General features: G+C 38.9%; 1 protein-coding gene across 6 annotated transcripts in view; it reads left to right on the forward strand.

Moving 5' to 3' along the window:
* The window catches only part of ULK4 (unc-51 like kinase 4), a 722,036-nt gene that overhangs the window by 394,371 nt on the left and 311,848 nt on the right, over positions 1 to 15,817 (forward strand). For all 6 annotated transcript variants that reach the window (XM_054482410.2, XM_054482411.2, XM_054482412.2 and 3 more), the window contains one exon: positions 3,498 to 3,603. In XM_054482410.2, coding sequence (XP_054338385.1) covers positions 3,498 to 3,603 — 106 coding nt within the window. The remainder of the gene's footprint in view (positions 1 to 3,497; positions 3,604 to 15,817) is intronic.

The following is a 15,817-nucleotide window of genomic DNA, read 5'->3' on the forward strand; positions in this document are numbered from 1 at the left end:
TTTGTTACAATATGTTTGAAAATTTGGACGTTGTAGATGGTTTTCTAGGAAGATAGAAATAACCAAATTGGGTCAAGATGTTGTAGATGCCTGAGTAGAAGTGTTTTGTTTTTCAGTTTTTTTTAAGATCCACTGGTATGATACTGTGAAGTATATATTTGATCTTCACCCCTGTTTCCTAGCATGCAACTCCTAAAATCCTCAGAAACTCTGTCTTCAGGTGCTGTCTTTTTGTATGCTAATGAGTTGATGGCTGGCATCCCCTAGGGTAGCTTCAGGATGGTGGCTTGTCACCTGAAAGACCAAGGCAACATTAGAGGGCTGAAAACTTTCAGTCCCAATCTCCACCCTCTCGGGAGGGGAGAGGGGCTGAGGTTAAGTTGATCACTCATGGCCAGTGATATAATCAGTCTTGCCTACATAACAAAGCTTCCATAAAAACCCCAAAGGACCTATAACAGAACCCCGAAGTTCAGAGAACTTCCAGATAGCTGAATATGTACAGGTTGCTGGAGGGTGGTGTGCCCGGGGAAGACACAGAAGCTCCACAGCTCTTCCCCCATACCTTGCACTGTGCATCTCTCCATCCACGTCTTTTGTAATATCCTTTATAGTAAAATGGTAAACGTGTTTTCCTGAGTTCTGTAAGCCACTCTAGTAAATTAATTGAAGCCGAAGAGGCAGTCATCGGAAACCCAACTTGATGCTGGTGGGTCAGAAGTTCCAGAGGCCCAGACTTGCGATGAGTGTCTGAAGTGGGAAGGAGAGTGTAGCTTGTGGGACTGAGCCCTCGCCCTATGGGGTCTGATACTATTTCCTGGTAGATTGTGTGGAGTTGAAGTAGAGAACGCTCAGCTTGTGTCAGCTGCAGAATCGATTGCTTGCTTCGTGTGTGGGGAAAATCCCCACATATTTGGTCACAGAAGTCTCCTGTGTTGATTATTACTGAGTGAGAGAAGAGAAAAAGCACTTTTGAGTTTCTGTGTGTTTTTCCACACAACTGGTAGAAATGTATGGAGGCTAGCTAGTTGCTTGTATGAGTGAGTTCTGCCAGATCTCCTAGAAACACATATTAGATGCACAATAAATATTTTTGGAATAAAATGGATGGACAAGGTTAGCATGAGATTGATAGTAAAATCAGAAGAGGGTGTCACTCATAAGTCAGTATCACTTATGAACATAGATGCAACAATCCTAAAAAAACTTAGCTGACAGAGTCTAGAAGTATATTAAGAGAATAAACACATGTCGTCTACTTCAAATCTTTGCTCAGATGTCATTTTCTGAAGGAGCTATACTTTGCTTGCTCTAGCATTGCAGCTTCCCCTGCAGCACTCCCAAGCCACCTTATCCTGTTCTCTATTTTCTCTCATAGCGTATAACACCTTCTAACATGTCTTATAATTATTTGTTATTTATTGTCTTCTTCTCCTGGTACAAGGTAAACACCATAAGGGCAGGGCTTTTTTCTGTTTTGTTCACTGATGTAAGCCAACTACCTGGAATAGTTGGCACTTAGTATTTGTTGCAAAAATGAATAATCCTGAATGTAAAATAGGATCCTTGATTAAATTCTGGAACAGAAAAGGCCATCGGAGGAAAACTGGTGCCACTTGAATAGTCTGTAGCTGAGTTGTTAGTATCAGTGTAAATTTCGTAGTTTTGATAAATACAACACGGTTAGGGTAAGATGTTAACATGAGGGAAAACTGGGTGATGGGTATATGGAAGATCTCTGTACTATCTTTGAAACTCTTCTATAAAGCTAAAGTTATTTCAAAAGAAAAGCTTATTAAAATTAATTAAGAGATACCAAGAGGCTTCAGCATTTAAAAAGTAAAATAAAATTTATGTTAAATGCCAGGCGTGGTGGCTCACGCCTGTAATCGCAGCACTTTGGGAGGCCGCGGCAGATGGATCACGAGGTCAAGAGATCAAGACCATCCTGGCCAACACAGTCAAACCCTGTCTCTACTAAAAATACAAAAAACAAAACAAAACAAAAAATTAGCTGGGTATGATGGCGCATGCCTGTAGTCCCACCTACTCAAGGAGGCTGAGGCAGGAGAATCGCTTGAACCCGGGAGGTGGAGGTTCAGTGAGCCAAGGTTGCACCACTGCACTCCAGCCTGGCGACAGAGCGAGACTCCATCTAAAAAAACAAAACAAAACAAAACAAAATCTGTTAAATGACACCTTCTCAATGAGTCTTAGCCTGAGCACCCTATTTCAAATCATATGCAGCCCCACTGCTGCCCTCCCAAACTTGCTTCCCTGCTCTGCTTTTTTCTTTTTTGCCAGAGTACTTGCTAGCTTCTAATATATTATACGGTTCACTTATTTATTATGCTTTTTGTTGTCTATTTATGTGAGGATAGGGGACTTTGTTCACTAGCATACCTCAAGTGCCTACTACAGTGCCTGGTACAAAATAGCTATACGTTAAAAAACAACCCAACAGCAAACCATATGTTTCTCTGTGGGTGAGGGGTGGAGAAAATGAATATGAAAAGGTCTAGATCAAGCCTACTAATTAATATGCTTGTTGCTTTTCGGGGTTGGACTAGTTATTAGCAGAATAGTCATGGTGAATGGGCGCAGGACTTAGAGCGGGGCAAGCTAGACTCCTAGGAGTCCTCACTCTCAGTGGGTACTTACAGGAACCTGAGAGTGAGGAGTACTACCTTACATTTTGCACCTTGTATGTCTCTCTTGCCTCATCCTAGTTCCAGACTGCAAAGACTGCCTCTTTATTTTTGAATTTTATGAAATTTAATAATTTCAATTATAATCTGTGTTAATTGCTTAATTTTAAAAAATATTCACAGCAATGAAAAAGGGAACAAAAGAAAAGCAAGTTGTTTGTAAGACCCTTTAAAAATTACAAAGAAATGATTCTGCCTTTAAAATGAGAAATTGCAACTAAAGAATAACTCATTTTCCATTCTCTTTAGGACCTAAGTTACTGCCTACTATATGATGCTAAGTGTTGAGGAAAGCAAAATTCACAATTCACTCTTTTAGGTCCAAATGTAGTTTATTGCACTAAAGCAGTAATAAATCAGATCAAATGTACTAAAGTGGGGAAAAATATCAGTACCAGCATAATATTGAAACTGCAGAAATGTTTACTTGAAGTAGTTTTCTTTTGTGATATCAAACTCATCTTCAAGCATGGTCTTCTGAGTTCTACATACTTGAATTCCTTTGTCACCCACCTAAAGCATGGAGGACCATGTGTTGTCTCTCAGCTCATGGGCAGGGGAGTCTGTGCTGCAGCACTGGTGTCTGAGTGCTTTACCCTCCCTCCCAGCTCACTTAACTCACTGATGGGATTTGTCTTAACACAGAAGGATGTGCTTCATTAAAGTGCAAAAAGCTAACATTTAACCTTGTGCAAAGAATGAAGCAGTGGAGATCATTTGCTCATTTGTCTTTATGATGATGTAATTGTATTTCTGTATTGTTATGATGGAAATTATGATCTATTGCAGGAACATCAGGAGAGCATTCTGGGTAATACCATGCAAAGTGTGATTGCATTACTCAACAATCTAGTTGCCTGCAAAGATTCGAATATGAAACTACTTTATGAGCAAGGTAAATGCTTCATAGAATTACTCTCTGATCAAGTTTTGCCTATTTGTAAGTTTCTTCATCTTATATAGCATGGAGTCTAGAAGTACCATTTAAAGTTGATGAGTCAAAATAGATAAGAATTTTTAAGTAATATTACTAGCAAAATTTGGAAGTGTGGGATGGTTTCTCTAAGTTAATTCATTCTCTTAATGGCATAAAGTCAATAGGCCCTGCTTAAAGATAACAAACCAAGAAATAGAAGTGTAATCATACTATTTAGACTGATTGCTATCTGTCTTCATTTGTTTTCTGTTGCTATAATGGAATACCTGAGACTGAGTAATTTAAAACAAAAAGAAATCTATTTTGTACAGTTCTAGATGCTGAGAAGTCCAAGATTGAGGGGCTGCATGTGGTGAGGGCCATCTTGCTGTTGGAGACTCTTCGCAGAGTCCAAAGGCAGTGTAGGGCATCACATGGTGAGGGGGCTGAACTTGCTAGCTCAGGTTTCTTTTCCTCCCCTTATGAAGTGACTAATATCCCATCCTAATGACCTCATCTAATCTTAATACTTCCCAGAGTTCTCACCTCTCAAATACCATACTTGGATTTCCCATCCTCTTAATGCCATTATAACAGGGATTAAGGGTCAGCATGAATTTTGGAGGGGACAAACATTTGAACCATAAGACTGCCAATCAAAATAAAAGCAGATATGACCAAAAGCACCTTGGAGAATGAGACTGGATGAGTTGACAGTGGTTTACTTTGTATCTTATGCATTTCTGTACTGTTACAATTCTAAAAATCATGTACAGTCATGCATTATGTAACTACAGCAATATGTTCTGAGATACACATCATTAGGCAGTTTTATCATTGTGTGAATACCATAGCGTCTACTTACACAAATCTAGATGGCATAGCCTACTATACACCTAGGCTGTATGGTATTTATTGCCTGTTGCCCCTAGGCTACAAACCTGTGCTCAATACTGTAGTCACTTTTAACACAGAGGTGTAAGTATTTGTATATTTAAACATAGAAGTGTCGTGTATTTAAACATAGAAGAGGTGTGGCAAACATATGATATACAAGATAAAACATGATACACGTGTATAGGGCACTTAATATGGATGGAGCTTGAAGGACTGAAAGTTGCCCTGAGGGAGTCAGTGACTGGGTGGTGAGTGAATGTGAAGGCCTAGGATGTTCCTGTACATTACTGTAGACTTTATAAACCCTGTACACTTAGGCTACACTCGATTTATAAAAAACAAATACTTTTCTGGCCGGGTGAAGTGGCTCACGCTTGTAATCCCAGCACTTTGAGAGGCCGAGGCTGGCAGATCACTTGAGGTCAGGAGCTCGAGACCAGCCTGGCCAACATGGTGAAACCCCATCTCTACTAAAAATACAAAAATTAGCCAGGTGTGGTGGCGGGCGACTGTAGTCCCAGCTACTTGGGAGGCTGAGTTAGGAGAATCTCTTGAAGTGGGGAGGTGGAGGTTGCAGTGAGCCGAGATTGCACCACTGCACTCCAGCCTAGGGGACAAGAGTGAGACACTGTCTCAAAAAAAAAAAAAAAAAAAAAAAAGAAGAAGAAGAAGAAACGTCACTGTCTGACAGCTCTGAAGAGAGCAGTGGTTCTCCCAGCATAGCGTTTGAACTCTCAGAACAGACGGACTACCTCCTCAAGTGGGTTGCTGACCCCCTTGTAGCCTAACTGGGAGACACCTCCCAGAAGGGGCCGACAGACACCTCGTACAAGCAGGTACGCCTCTGGGATGAAGCTTCGAGATGAAGGATCGGGCAAAAATATTTGCTGTTCTGCAATATTTGCTGTTCTGCAGACTCCGCTGGTGATACCCAGGCAAACAGGGTCTGAAGTGGACCTCTAGCCAACTCCAACAGACCTGCAGCTGAGGGACCTGACTGTAAGAAGGAAACTTAACAAACAGAAAGGAATAGCATCAACATCAACAAAAAGGACATCTACACCAAAACCCTATCTGTAGGTCACCAATATCAAAGAACAAAGGTAGATAAAACCACAAAGATGGGGAGAAACCAGAGCAGAAAAGCTGAAAATTCTAAAAACCATAGCGCCTTTTCTCCTCCAAAGGATCGCAACTCCTCTCCAGCAACGGAGCAAAGCTGGATGGAGAATGACTTTGATAAGTTGACAGAAGTAGACTTCAAAAAGTCAGTAATAACAAACTTCTTTGAGCTACAGGAGCATGTTCTGACCCATCTCAAGGAAGCTAAAAACCTTGAAAACAGTTTAGATGAATGGCTAACTAGAATAAACAGTGTAGAGAAGACCTTAAATGACCTGAAGGAGGTGAAAACCATGGCACGAGAACTTCGTGACACATGCACAAGCTTCAATAGCCAATTCAATCAAGTGGAAGAAAGGGTACCAGTGATTGAAGGTCAAATTAATGAAATAAAGTGAGAAGACAAGTTTAGAGAAAAAAGAGTAAAAAGAAATGAACAAAGCCTCCAAGAAATATGGGACTATCTAAAAAGATCAAATCTACTTTTGGTTGGTGTACCTGAATGTGACGGGGAGAATGGAACCAAGTTGGAAAACACTCTTCAGTATATTATCCAGGAGAACTCCCCCAACCTAGCAAGGCAGGCCAGCATTCAAATTCAGGAAATACAGAGAACCCACAAAGATACTCTTTGAGAAGAGCAACCCCAAGACACATAATTGTCAGATTCACCAAGGTTGAAATGTAGGAAAAAATGTTAAGGGCAGCCAGAGAGAAAGGTCAGGTTACCCACAAAGGGAAGCCCAAAGACTAACAGCAGATCTTTTGGCAGAAACCCTACAAGCCAGAAGAGAGTAGGGGCTGATATTCAACATTCTTAAAGAAAAGAATTTTCAATCCAGAATTTCATATCCAGCCAAACTAAGCTTCATAAGTGAAGGAGAAATAAAATCCTTTACAGACAAGCAAATGCTGAGAGACTGTCACCACCAGGCTTGCCTTATAAGAGCTCCTAAAGGAAGCACTAAACATGGAAAGGAACAACCTGTAGCAGCCACTGCAAAAACATGCCAAATTGCAAACACCATCAATGCTATGAAGAAACTGCATCAATTAACGGGCAAAATAACCAGCTAACATCATAATGACAGGATCAGATTCACACATAACAGCATTAACCTTAAATGTAAATTGGCTAAATGTCCCAATTAAAAGACACAGACTGGCAAATTGGATAAAGAATCAGACCCATCAGTGTGCTGTATTCAGGAGACTCATCTCACATGCAGAGACACACATAGGCTCAACATAAAGGGATGGAGGAAGATTTACCAAGCAAATGGAAAGCAAAAAAAAAGCAGGGGTTGCAATCCTAGTCTCTGATAAAACAGAGTTTAAACCAACAAAGATAGAAAGAGACAAAGAAGGCTATTACATAATGGTAAAGGGTGATTAAACAAGAAGACCTATCGTAAATATGTATGCACCCAGTACAGGATCACCCAGATTCATAAAGCAAGTCCTTAGAGACCTACAAAGAGACTTAGACTCCCACACAATAATAATGGGAGACTTTAACTCCCCACCATCAATATTAGACAGATCAATGAAGCAGAAGGTTAACAAGGATATCCAGGACTTGAACTCAGCTCTGCACCAAGTGGACCTAATAGACATCTACAGAACTCTCCACACCAAATCAACAGGAAATACATTCTCCTCAGCCCCACATCACACTTATTCTAAAACTGACCACATAATTGGAAGTAAAGCACTCCTCAGCAAATGTAAAAGAACAGAAATCACAGTAAACTGTCTCTCAGACCACAGTGCAATAAAATTAGAACTCAGGATTAAGAAACTCACTCAAAACTGCATGACTACATGGAAACTGAACAAGCTGCTCCTGAATGACTACTGGGTAAATAAGGAAATGAAGGCAGAAATAAAGATGTTCTTTGAAACCAATGAGAACAAAGACACAACGTACCAAAATCTCTGGGACACATTTAAAGCAGTGTTTAGAGGGAAATTTGTGCCACTAAATGCCCACAAGAGAAAGCAGGAAATATCTAAAATTGACACCCTAACATCACAATTAAAAGAACTAGAGAAGCAAGAGCGAACACATTCAAAAGCTAGCAGAAGGCAAGAAATAACTAAGATCAGAGCAGAACTGAAGGAGAGACACAAAAAACCCTTCAAAAGATCAGTGAATCCAAGAGCTGGTTTTTTGAAAAGATCAACAACTTAATAGACCACTAGCAAGAGTAATACAGAAGACAAGAGAGAAGAATCAAATAGACACAATAAAAAATGATAAAGGGGATATCACCACCAATCCCACAGAAATACAAACTATCATCAGAGAATACTATAAACACCTCTATACAAATAAACTAGAAAATCTAGAAGAAATGGATAAATTCCTGGACATCTACACCCTTCCAAGACTAAACCAGGAAGAAGTTGAGTCTCTGAATAGAACAACACCAGGCTCTGAAATTGAGGCAATAATTAATAGTCTACCAACCAAAACAAGTCCAGTACAAGATGAATTCACAGCTGAATTCTACCAGAGGTACAAAGAGGAGCTGTTACCATTCCTTCTGAAACTATTCCAATCAATAGAAAAAGAAGGAATCCTCCCTAACTCATTGTATGAGGCTAGCATCATCCTGATACCAAAGCCTGGCAGAGACACAACAAAAAAAGAGAATTTTAGACCAGTATCCCTGATGAACATTAATGTGAAAATCCTCAATAAAAAACTGGCAAACTGAATCCAGCAGCACATCAGAAAGCTTATCCCACATGATCAAGTTGGCTTCGTCCCTGGGATGCAAGGCTGGTTCAACATATGCAAATCAATAAACATAATCCATCACATAAACAGAACCAATGACAAAAACCACATGATTATCTCAATAGATGCAGAAAAGGCCTTCAAGAAGATTCAACAGCCCTTCATGCTAAAAACTCTCAATAAACTAGGTATTGAAGGAACGTATCTCAAAATAATAAGAACTATTTATGACAAACCCACAGCCAATATCATACTGAGTGGGCAAAAACTGGAAGCATTCTCTTTGAAAACTGGAACAAGACAAGGATGCCTTCTCTCACCATTCCTGTTCAACATAGTGTTTGAAGTTCTGTCCAGGTCAATCAGGCAAGAAAAAGAAATAAAAGGTATTCAATTATGAAAAGAGGAAGTCAAATTGTCCCTGTTTGCAGATGACATGATTGTATATTTAGAAAACCCCATTGTCTCAGTCCAAAATCTCCTTAAGTTGATAAGCAACTTCAGCAAAGTCTCAGGATACAAAATCAATGTGCAAAAATCACAAGCATTCTTATACACCAATAACAGACAGAGAACCAAATCATGAGTGAACTCCCATTCGCAATTGCTAGAAAGAGAATAAAATATCTAGGAATCCAACTTACAAGGGATGTGAAGAACCTCCTCAAGGAGAACTACAAACCACTGCTCAATGAAATAAAAGAGGACACAAACAAATGGAAAAACATTCCATGTTCATGGATAGGAAGAATCAATATTGTGAAAATGGCCATACTATCCAAGGTAATTTATAGATTCAATGCCATGCCCATCAAACTACCAATGTCTTTCTTCACAGAATTGGAGAAAAATACTTTAAAGTTCATAAGGAACGAAAAGAGAGCCCCCATTGCCAAGATAATCCTAAGCCAAAAGAACAAAGCTGGAGGCGTCACACTACCTGACTTCAAACTATACTACAAGGCTACAGTAACCAAAACAGCATGATATTGGTACCAAATCAGATATACAGACCAATGGAACAGAACAGAGGCCTCAGAAATAACACCACACATCTACAACCATCTGATCTTTGACAAACTTGACAAAAACAAGCAATGGGGAAAGAAACAGCACTATTTAATAAATGGTGCTGGGAAAACTGGCTAGTCATATGTAGAAAGCTGAAACTGGATCCCTTCCTTACACCTTATACAAAAATTAATTCAAGGTGGATTAAAGACTTAAATGTTAGACTTAAAACCATAAAAACCCTAGAAGAAAAGCTAGGCAATACCATTCAGGACATAGGCATGGGCAAGGACTTCATGACTAAAACACCAAAAGGAATGGCAACAGAAGCCAGAATAGACAGATGTGATCTAATTAAACTAAAGAGCTTCTTCAAAAGAAACTACCATCATGTGAATAGGCAACTACAGAATGGGAGAAAATCTTTGCAATCTACCCATCTGACAAAGGGCTAATATCCAGAATCTACAAAGAACTTAAACAAATGTACGAGAAAAAAAACAACTCTATCAAAAAGTGGGCAAAGGATATGAACAGACACTTCTCAAAAGAAGACATTTATGCAGCCAACAGACACATGAAAAAATGCTCATCATCACTGGTCATCAGATAAATGCAAATCAAAACCACAATGAGGTACCGTCTCGTGGTAGTTAGAATGGTGATCATTAAAAAGTCAGGAAACAACAGATGCTAGAGAGGATGTGGAGAAATAGGAACACTTTTACACTGTTGGTGGGAGTGTAAATTAGTTCAACCATTGTGGAAGACAGTGTGGCGGTTCCTCAAGGATCTAGAACTAGAAATACCATTTGACCAAGCAATCCCGTTACTGGGTATGTACCCAAAGGATTATAAATCATGCTGCTATAAAGACACATGCACACGTATGTTTATTGTGGCACTATTCACAATAGCAAAGACTTGAAACCAACCTAAATGTCCATCAATGGTAGACTGGATTAAGAAAATGTGACACATATACACCATGGAATACTATGCAGCCATAAAAAAGGATGAGTTCATGTGTTTTGCAGGGACAAGTATGAAGCTGAAAACCATCATTCTTAGCAAACTATCACAAGAACAGAAACCCAAACACCAGATGTTCTCACTCATAGGTAGGAATTGAACAATGAGAACACTTGGACACAGGGTGGGGAACATCACACACTGGGGCCTGTCAGGGGGTCAGGGGCTTGGGGAGGGATAGCATTAGGAGAAATACCTAATGTAAATGATGAATTGATGGGTGCAGCAAACCAACATGTCACATGTATACCTATGTAACAAACCTGCATGTTTTGCACGTGTACCCAAAACCTAAAGTATATTAAAAAAAATGCTTTTCTTTGTTCCACAGGAAATTAACTTTAGCTTATTGTAACTTTTAAACTTAACTTAAAAAACCTTTTCTACTTGTTGACTCTTTTGTAATAACACTTAGCTTGGAACACAAGCACAAGGCATAGCTTTATGTCCTTATTCTATAAGCTTTTTTGTTGTTGTTGTTTTTGTTTTTGTTGTTGTTGTTTTTGAGACAGGGTCCCACTCTGTCACCCTGGCTGGAGTGCAATTAGGTGATCACGGCCCACTACAGCCTTGAACTCCCTGGGCTCAGGTAGGAGGCTACCTCAGCCTCTCTAGCAGCTGAGACTTCAGGTGCATGCCACTATGCCCAGCTAATTTACTTATTTACTTTTATTTTATTATTATTACTATTATTATTATTATTTTGTAGAGACGGGGTTTAATCATCTTGCTTAGGCTGGTCTTGAACTCTTGGGCTTAAGTGATCTGCCAACCTCGGCCTCCCAAAATGCTGCTGAGATTGTAAGTGTGAGCCACTGTACCTGGCTACTTTTTTCTATATATAAATTTAATTAATTTTTTTACTTTTTAAACTTTTGTGTTAAAAACTACGACAAAATCACACACATTAACCTTCATCTAAATAGGATTAGGATCATCAAGATGTCACTAGGAAATAGGAAATTTTCAGCTTTATTATAATTTTATGGGGCCACCATCATTTATGCAGTCTACTGTTGACTGAAGCATCATTATGCAGTGCATGACTGTATATATTTCTCTCTTATGTTAATAAAATAGAAGCTGTCAGATGAGTAGATTGCAAAAATTTTCTCGCATTCTGTAGGTTGCCTGTTTACTCTGATGGTAGTTTCTTTTGCTGTGCAGAAGCTCTTTAGTTTAATTAGATCCCATTTGTCAATTTTGGCTTTTGTTGCCATTGCTTTTGGTGTTTTAGACATGAAGTCCTTGCCCATGCCTACATCCTGAATGGTATTGCCTAGGTTTTCTTCTAGGATTTTTATGGTTTTAGGTCTAACATGTAAGTCTTTAATCCATCTTGAATTAATTTTTGTCTAAGGTGTAAGGAAGGGATCCAGTTTCAGCTTTCTCCATATGGCTAGCCAGTTCTCCCAGCACCATTTATTAAATAGGGAATCGTTTCTCCATTTCTTGGTTTTGTCAGGTTTGTCAAAGATGAGATGGTTGTAGATAATGGCTACCGTTGTGGAAGACAGTGTGGCGATTCCTCAGGGATCTAGAACTAGAAATACGATTTGACCCAGCCGTCTCATTACTGGGTATATACTCAAAGGATTATAAATCATGCTGCTATAAAGACACATGCACACATATGTTTATTGTGGCACTATTCACAATAGCAAAGACTTGGAACCAACCCAAATGTCCAACAGTGATAGACTGGATTAAGAAAATAAGGCACATATACACCATGGAATACTATGCAGCCATAAAAAATGATGAGTCCATGTCCTTTGTAGGGACATGGATGAAGTTGGAAACCATCATTCTCAGCAAACTATCACAAGGACAAAAAGCAAACACCGCATGTTCTCATAGGTGGGAATCGAACAATGAGAACACATGGACACAGGAAGGGGAACATCACACACCAGGGCCTGTTGTGGGGTGGGGGCAGTGGGGAGGGATAGCATTAGGAGATATACCTAATGTTAAATGATGAGTTAATGGGTGCAGCACATCAACATGGCACATGTATACATATGTAACTAACCTGCACGTTGTGCACAGGTACCCTAAAATTTAAAGTATAATAAAAAAATAATAAGATAGAAGCTATCAACTGGAGTTCTTCACAGAAATATGACTTGGGACAAAATCTGTCACTGAATAAATTTTCCGAGTCACTGTTCTAATTTCCCCCTGCCCACCCAAGAATTTAGAGTTCTGTTTCCTTTTCTTTCTTTCTTTCTTTTTCTTTTCTTTTTTTTTTGAGAGAGTCTCACTCTATTGCTCAGGCTGGAGTGCCATGGCGTGAACTTGGCCCACTGCAACCTCCACCTCCCAGGGTCCAGAAATTCTGCTGCCTAAGCCTCCTGAGTAGCTGGGATTACAGGCGCCTGCCACCATGCCTGGCTAATTTTTGTATGTTTAGTAGAGACAGTGTTTCATTATGTTGGCCAGGCTGGTCTTGAACTCCTGACCTCAGGTGATCTGCCACCTTGGCCTCTCAAAGTGCTGGGACTACAGGCATGAGCCACTGCTCCTGGCCTAGAGTTGTGTTTCTATGTGGTCATTATATTTCAGTGCTGGTAATATTTTTTTCCTTCCCTAAGAAAAATATGCACTTACCCCGTGATAAATATTGCCAACAGTTTTGGGGCTTTGGTACATAGAGATCTTTATTCTTTTACACAGCAACATCCTATTCTGTTTTATGGATATAGCATAGTTTATTTAACCACGGCCTCAATGGTAGATATGTGTTGTTTCCAATATTTTGCTGTTATAGACAGTTCTACAATGAATAGTTTTATACATGTATCCTTTCACACAGGAGCAGGAACATTTATAGGAGAAATTCCTGTAATTGGAATTGTTAGATCAAAGGATATATGCATACGTAATTTTTGTAGATACTGACAAGCTGCTCTAAGTGATGTGCCAATTTATATTTCCACAAGAGCATATGAGATGGCTTGTCTTTGGATCTAAGAGCATGTTTTGCTTCCCCATTTGTTCAAGAAATTTTTATGTTCTTCAGAGATGTTTTGTAGTTTTCTTTATATAGGTCTTGTGCATTTCTTGTTAAGTTTATGTCTTCCTAAGTGTTGTATCTTTTTTTGCATTCAATAGAAATGAGGACTTTTCCACTGTTATATATTCAAATTTATTTTTAAATTATTTTATTTTATTTTACTTTATTTTAGAGACAGAGTCTCACTGTGTTACCCAGGCTGGAGTGCAGTAGCACAATCAGAGCTTATTGTGGCTTTGAATTCCTGGCCTCAAGTGATCTCCCGCTTCAGCCTCCCAAGTAACTAGGACAACAGGCACGTGCCACCATGCCTGGCTAATTTTTGTTTTTGATGGAGACAGGGTCTTTCTATGTTAACCAGGGTGGTCTCAAACTCCTGGCCAAAAGTGATCTTTCCACCTCGGACTTCCAAAGCACTGGTTGGTATTACAGGTGTGAGCCACCATGCCTGGCCGCAATCTGTTTAAAATATGTTTGAAAGTTTTTGATTTCTGTATATGCAATTTTGTACATACATTAATTCTTTTTTTATATTAATAGTTTTTAGGTGATTTTCTTAGTTTTCCAGTCATATAATAATTGTAAATAATGATGGTTTTCTTTCCAATTCTTATGATGCTACTTTTCCCCTCTGGTCTATTTACAAGATTCAAATAGAGTGGGGTAGATGTCTTGGATTTGTCTGAGGATCTTTTTTTCTGGTTAAGGAGGTACTCTCCTATTTTAATTTTATTTTTGTTTCTTTTGTAATCAGGAATAATGACATTTGTCAAATGCTTTTTTGGCCTCTATGGAAATGATGAAATGATTTTTCCTTGAATCTATTTATATAATGGATTATATTTAATTGGTTACCTAATATTGAACCCATCCTAGTGTTTGAGTCAGTAACCACACTTATGATATATAGTTCTTTAATTGTGCTACTTTAGTTCTTTGTTAATATTTTATTTAGGATTTTTCATTGCTATTCATTGGTGTAATTGGTCTGTGATTTTGTTTGTTCATTTTTGATGGGAGAAACACATTCTTTGCCCAGATTTTAATATTAATGCTATATTGCTTCATTAAAATTTTTTTTCCCTCTTTCTGTATTTCTTGAAAGTTCATGTATTATTAGAATTATCTACTCCTTAAAAGTTTGGGCCGGGCGCGGTGGGTCATGCCTGTAATCCCAGCACTTTTGGAGGCTGAGGTGGGTAGATCACGAGGTCAGCAGATGGAGACCATCCTGGCTAACACAGTGAAACCCTGTCTCTAATGAAAATACAAAAAGTTACCCGGGTGTGGTGACACGTGCCTGTGGTTCCAGCTCCTTGGGAGGCTGAGGCAAGAGAATCGCTTGAACCCAGGAGGTGGAGGTTGCAGTGAGCCAATATTGTGCCACTGCACTCAAGCCTGGGTGACAGAGCAAGACTCCATCAAAAAAAAAAAAAAAAGTTTGGTAGGGTTTCTTTGCGAAGATATCTGGCTGGTACTCTCTTTTTGTGGTATGATAGTAGTGATAGCTCTGTGATGATTTTCTCTATTTCTGTAGTAATAATGAAACTTTAAAAAAATTTTCCATCTCTTTTAGAGTCAGTTGTAAATTATATTTTCCTGGAACACTTTTATTTCCTACACACTTTCAATTCTGTTTTCACAGAGTTGAACAAAACTAATTCTTATAAATCTTTTATTTTCCTACATTTCAGAAATTACTGCCCCATTACCATTTCTTACATAATGTATTTGTACTTTTTAAAAACTTTTAAGTTCAGGGATACAAGTGCAGGTTTGTTATGTAGATAATAAACTTGTGTCATGGGGGTTTATTGTACAGATTATGTCATCAGCCAGGTATTAAGCCTAGTACTCATTAGTTATTTTTGCTGATCCTCTTTCTCTTCCCACCCTCCACCCTCTGAAAGGCCCAGTGTGTGTTGTTTTCCTCTATGTGTCCAAGTATTCTCATCATTTAACTCCTACTTATAAGTGAGAGTACACCGTATTTGGTTTTCTGTTCCTGTGTTAGTTTGCTAAGGATAATAGCCTCCAGTTCCATCCATGTCCCCCTGCAAAGGATATGATCTTGTTTTGGTTTTGTTTTGTTTTGATGACTGCATAGCATTCCATGATGTACCACATTTTCTTTATCCAGTCTATCATTGATGGGCATTTAGATTGATTCCATGTCTTAGCTATTGTGAATAGTGCTGCAGTAAACATATGTGTGCATGTGTCTTTATAATAGAATGATTTATATTCCTTTGGTTTTCTACCCAGTAATGGGATTGCTGGGTCAAATGGCATGTGTATATTTGAGTCTTTGAGGAGTCACCACAGTATTCCACAATGGCTGAATTCATTTATATTCCCACCAACAG

The sequence above is a fragment of the Pongo pygmaeus genome, chromosome 2, assembly GCF_028885625.2.
Source record: "Pongo pygmaeus isolate AG05252 chromosome 2, NHGRI_mPonPyg2-v2.0_pri, whole genome shotgun sequence".
NCBI classification, from domain to species: domain Eukaryota; kingdom Metazoa; phylum Chordata; class Mammalia; order Primates; family Hominidae; genus Pongo; species Pongo pygmaeus.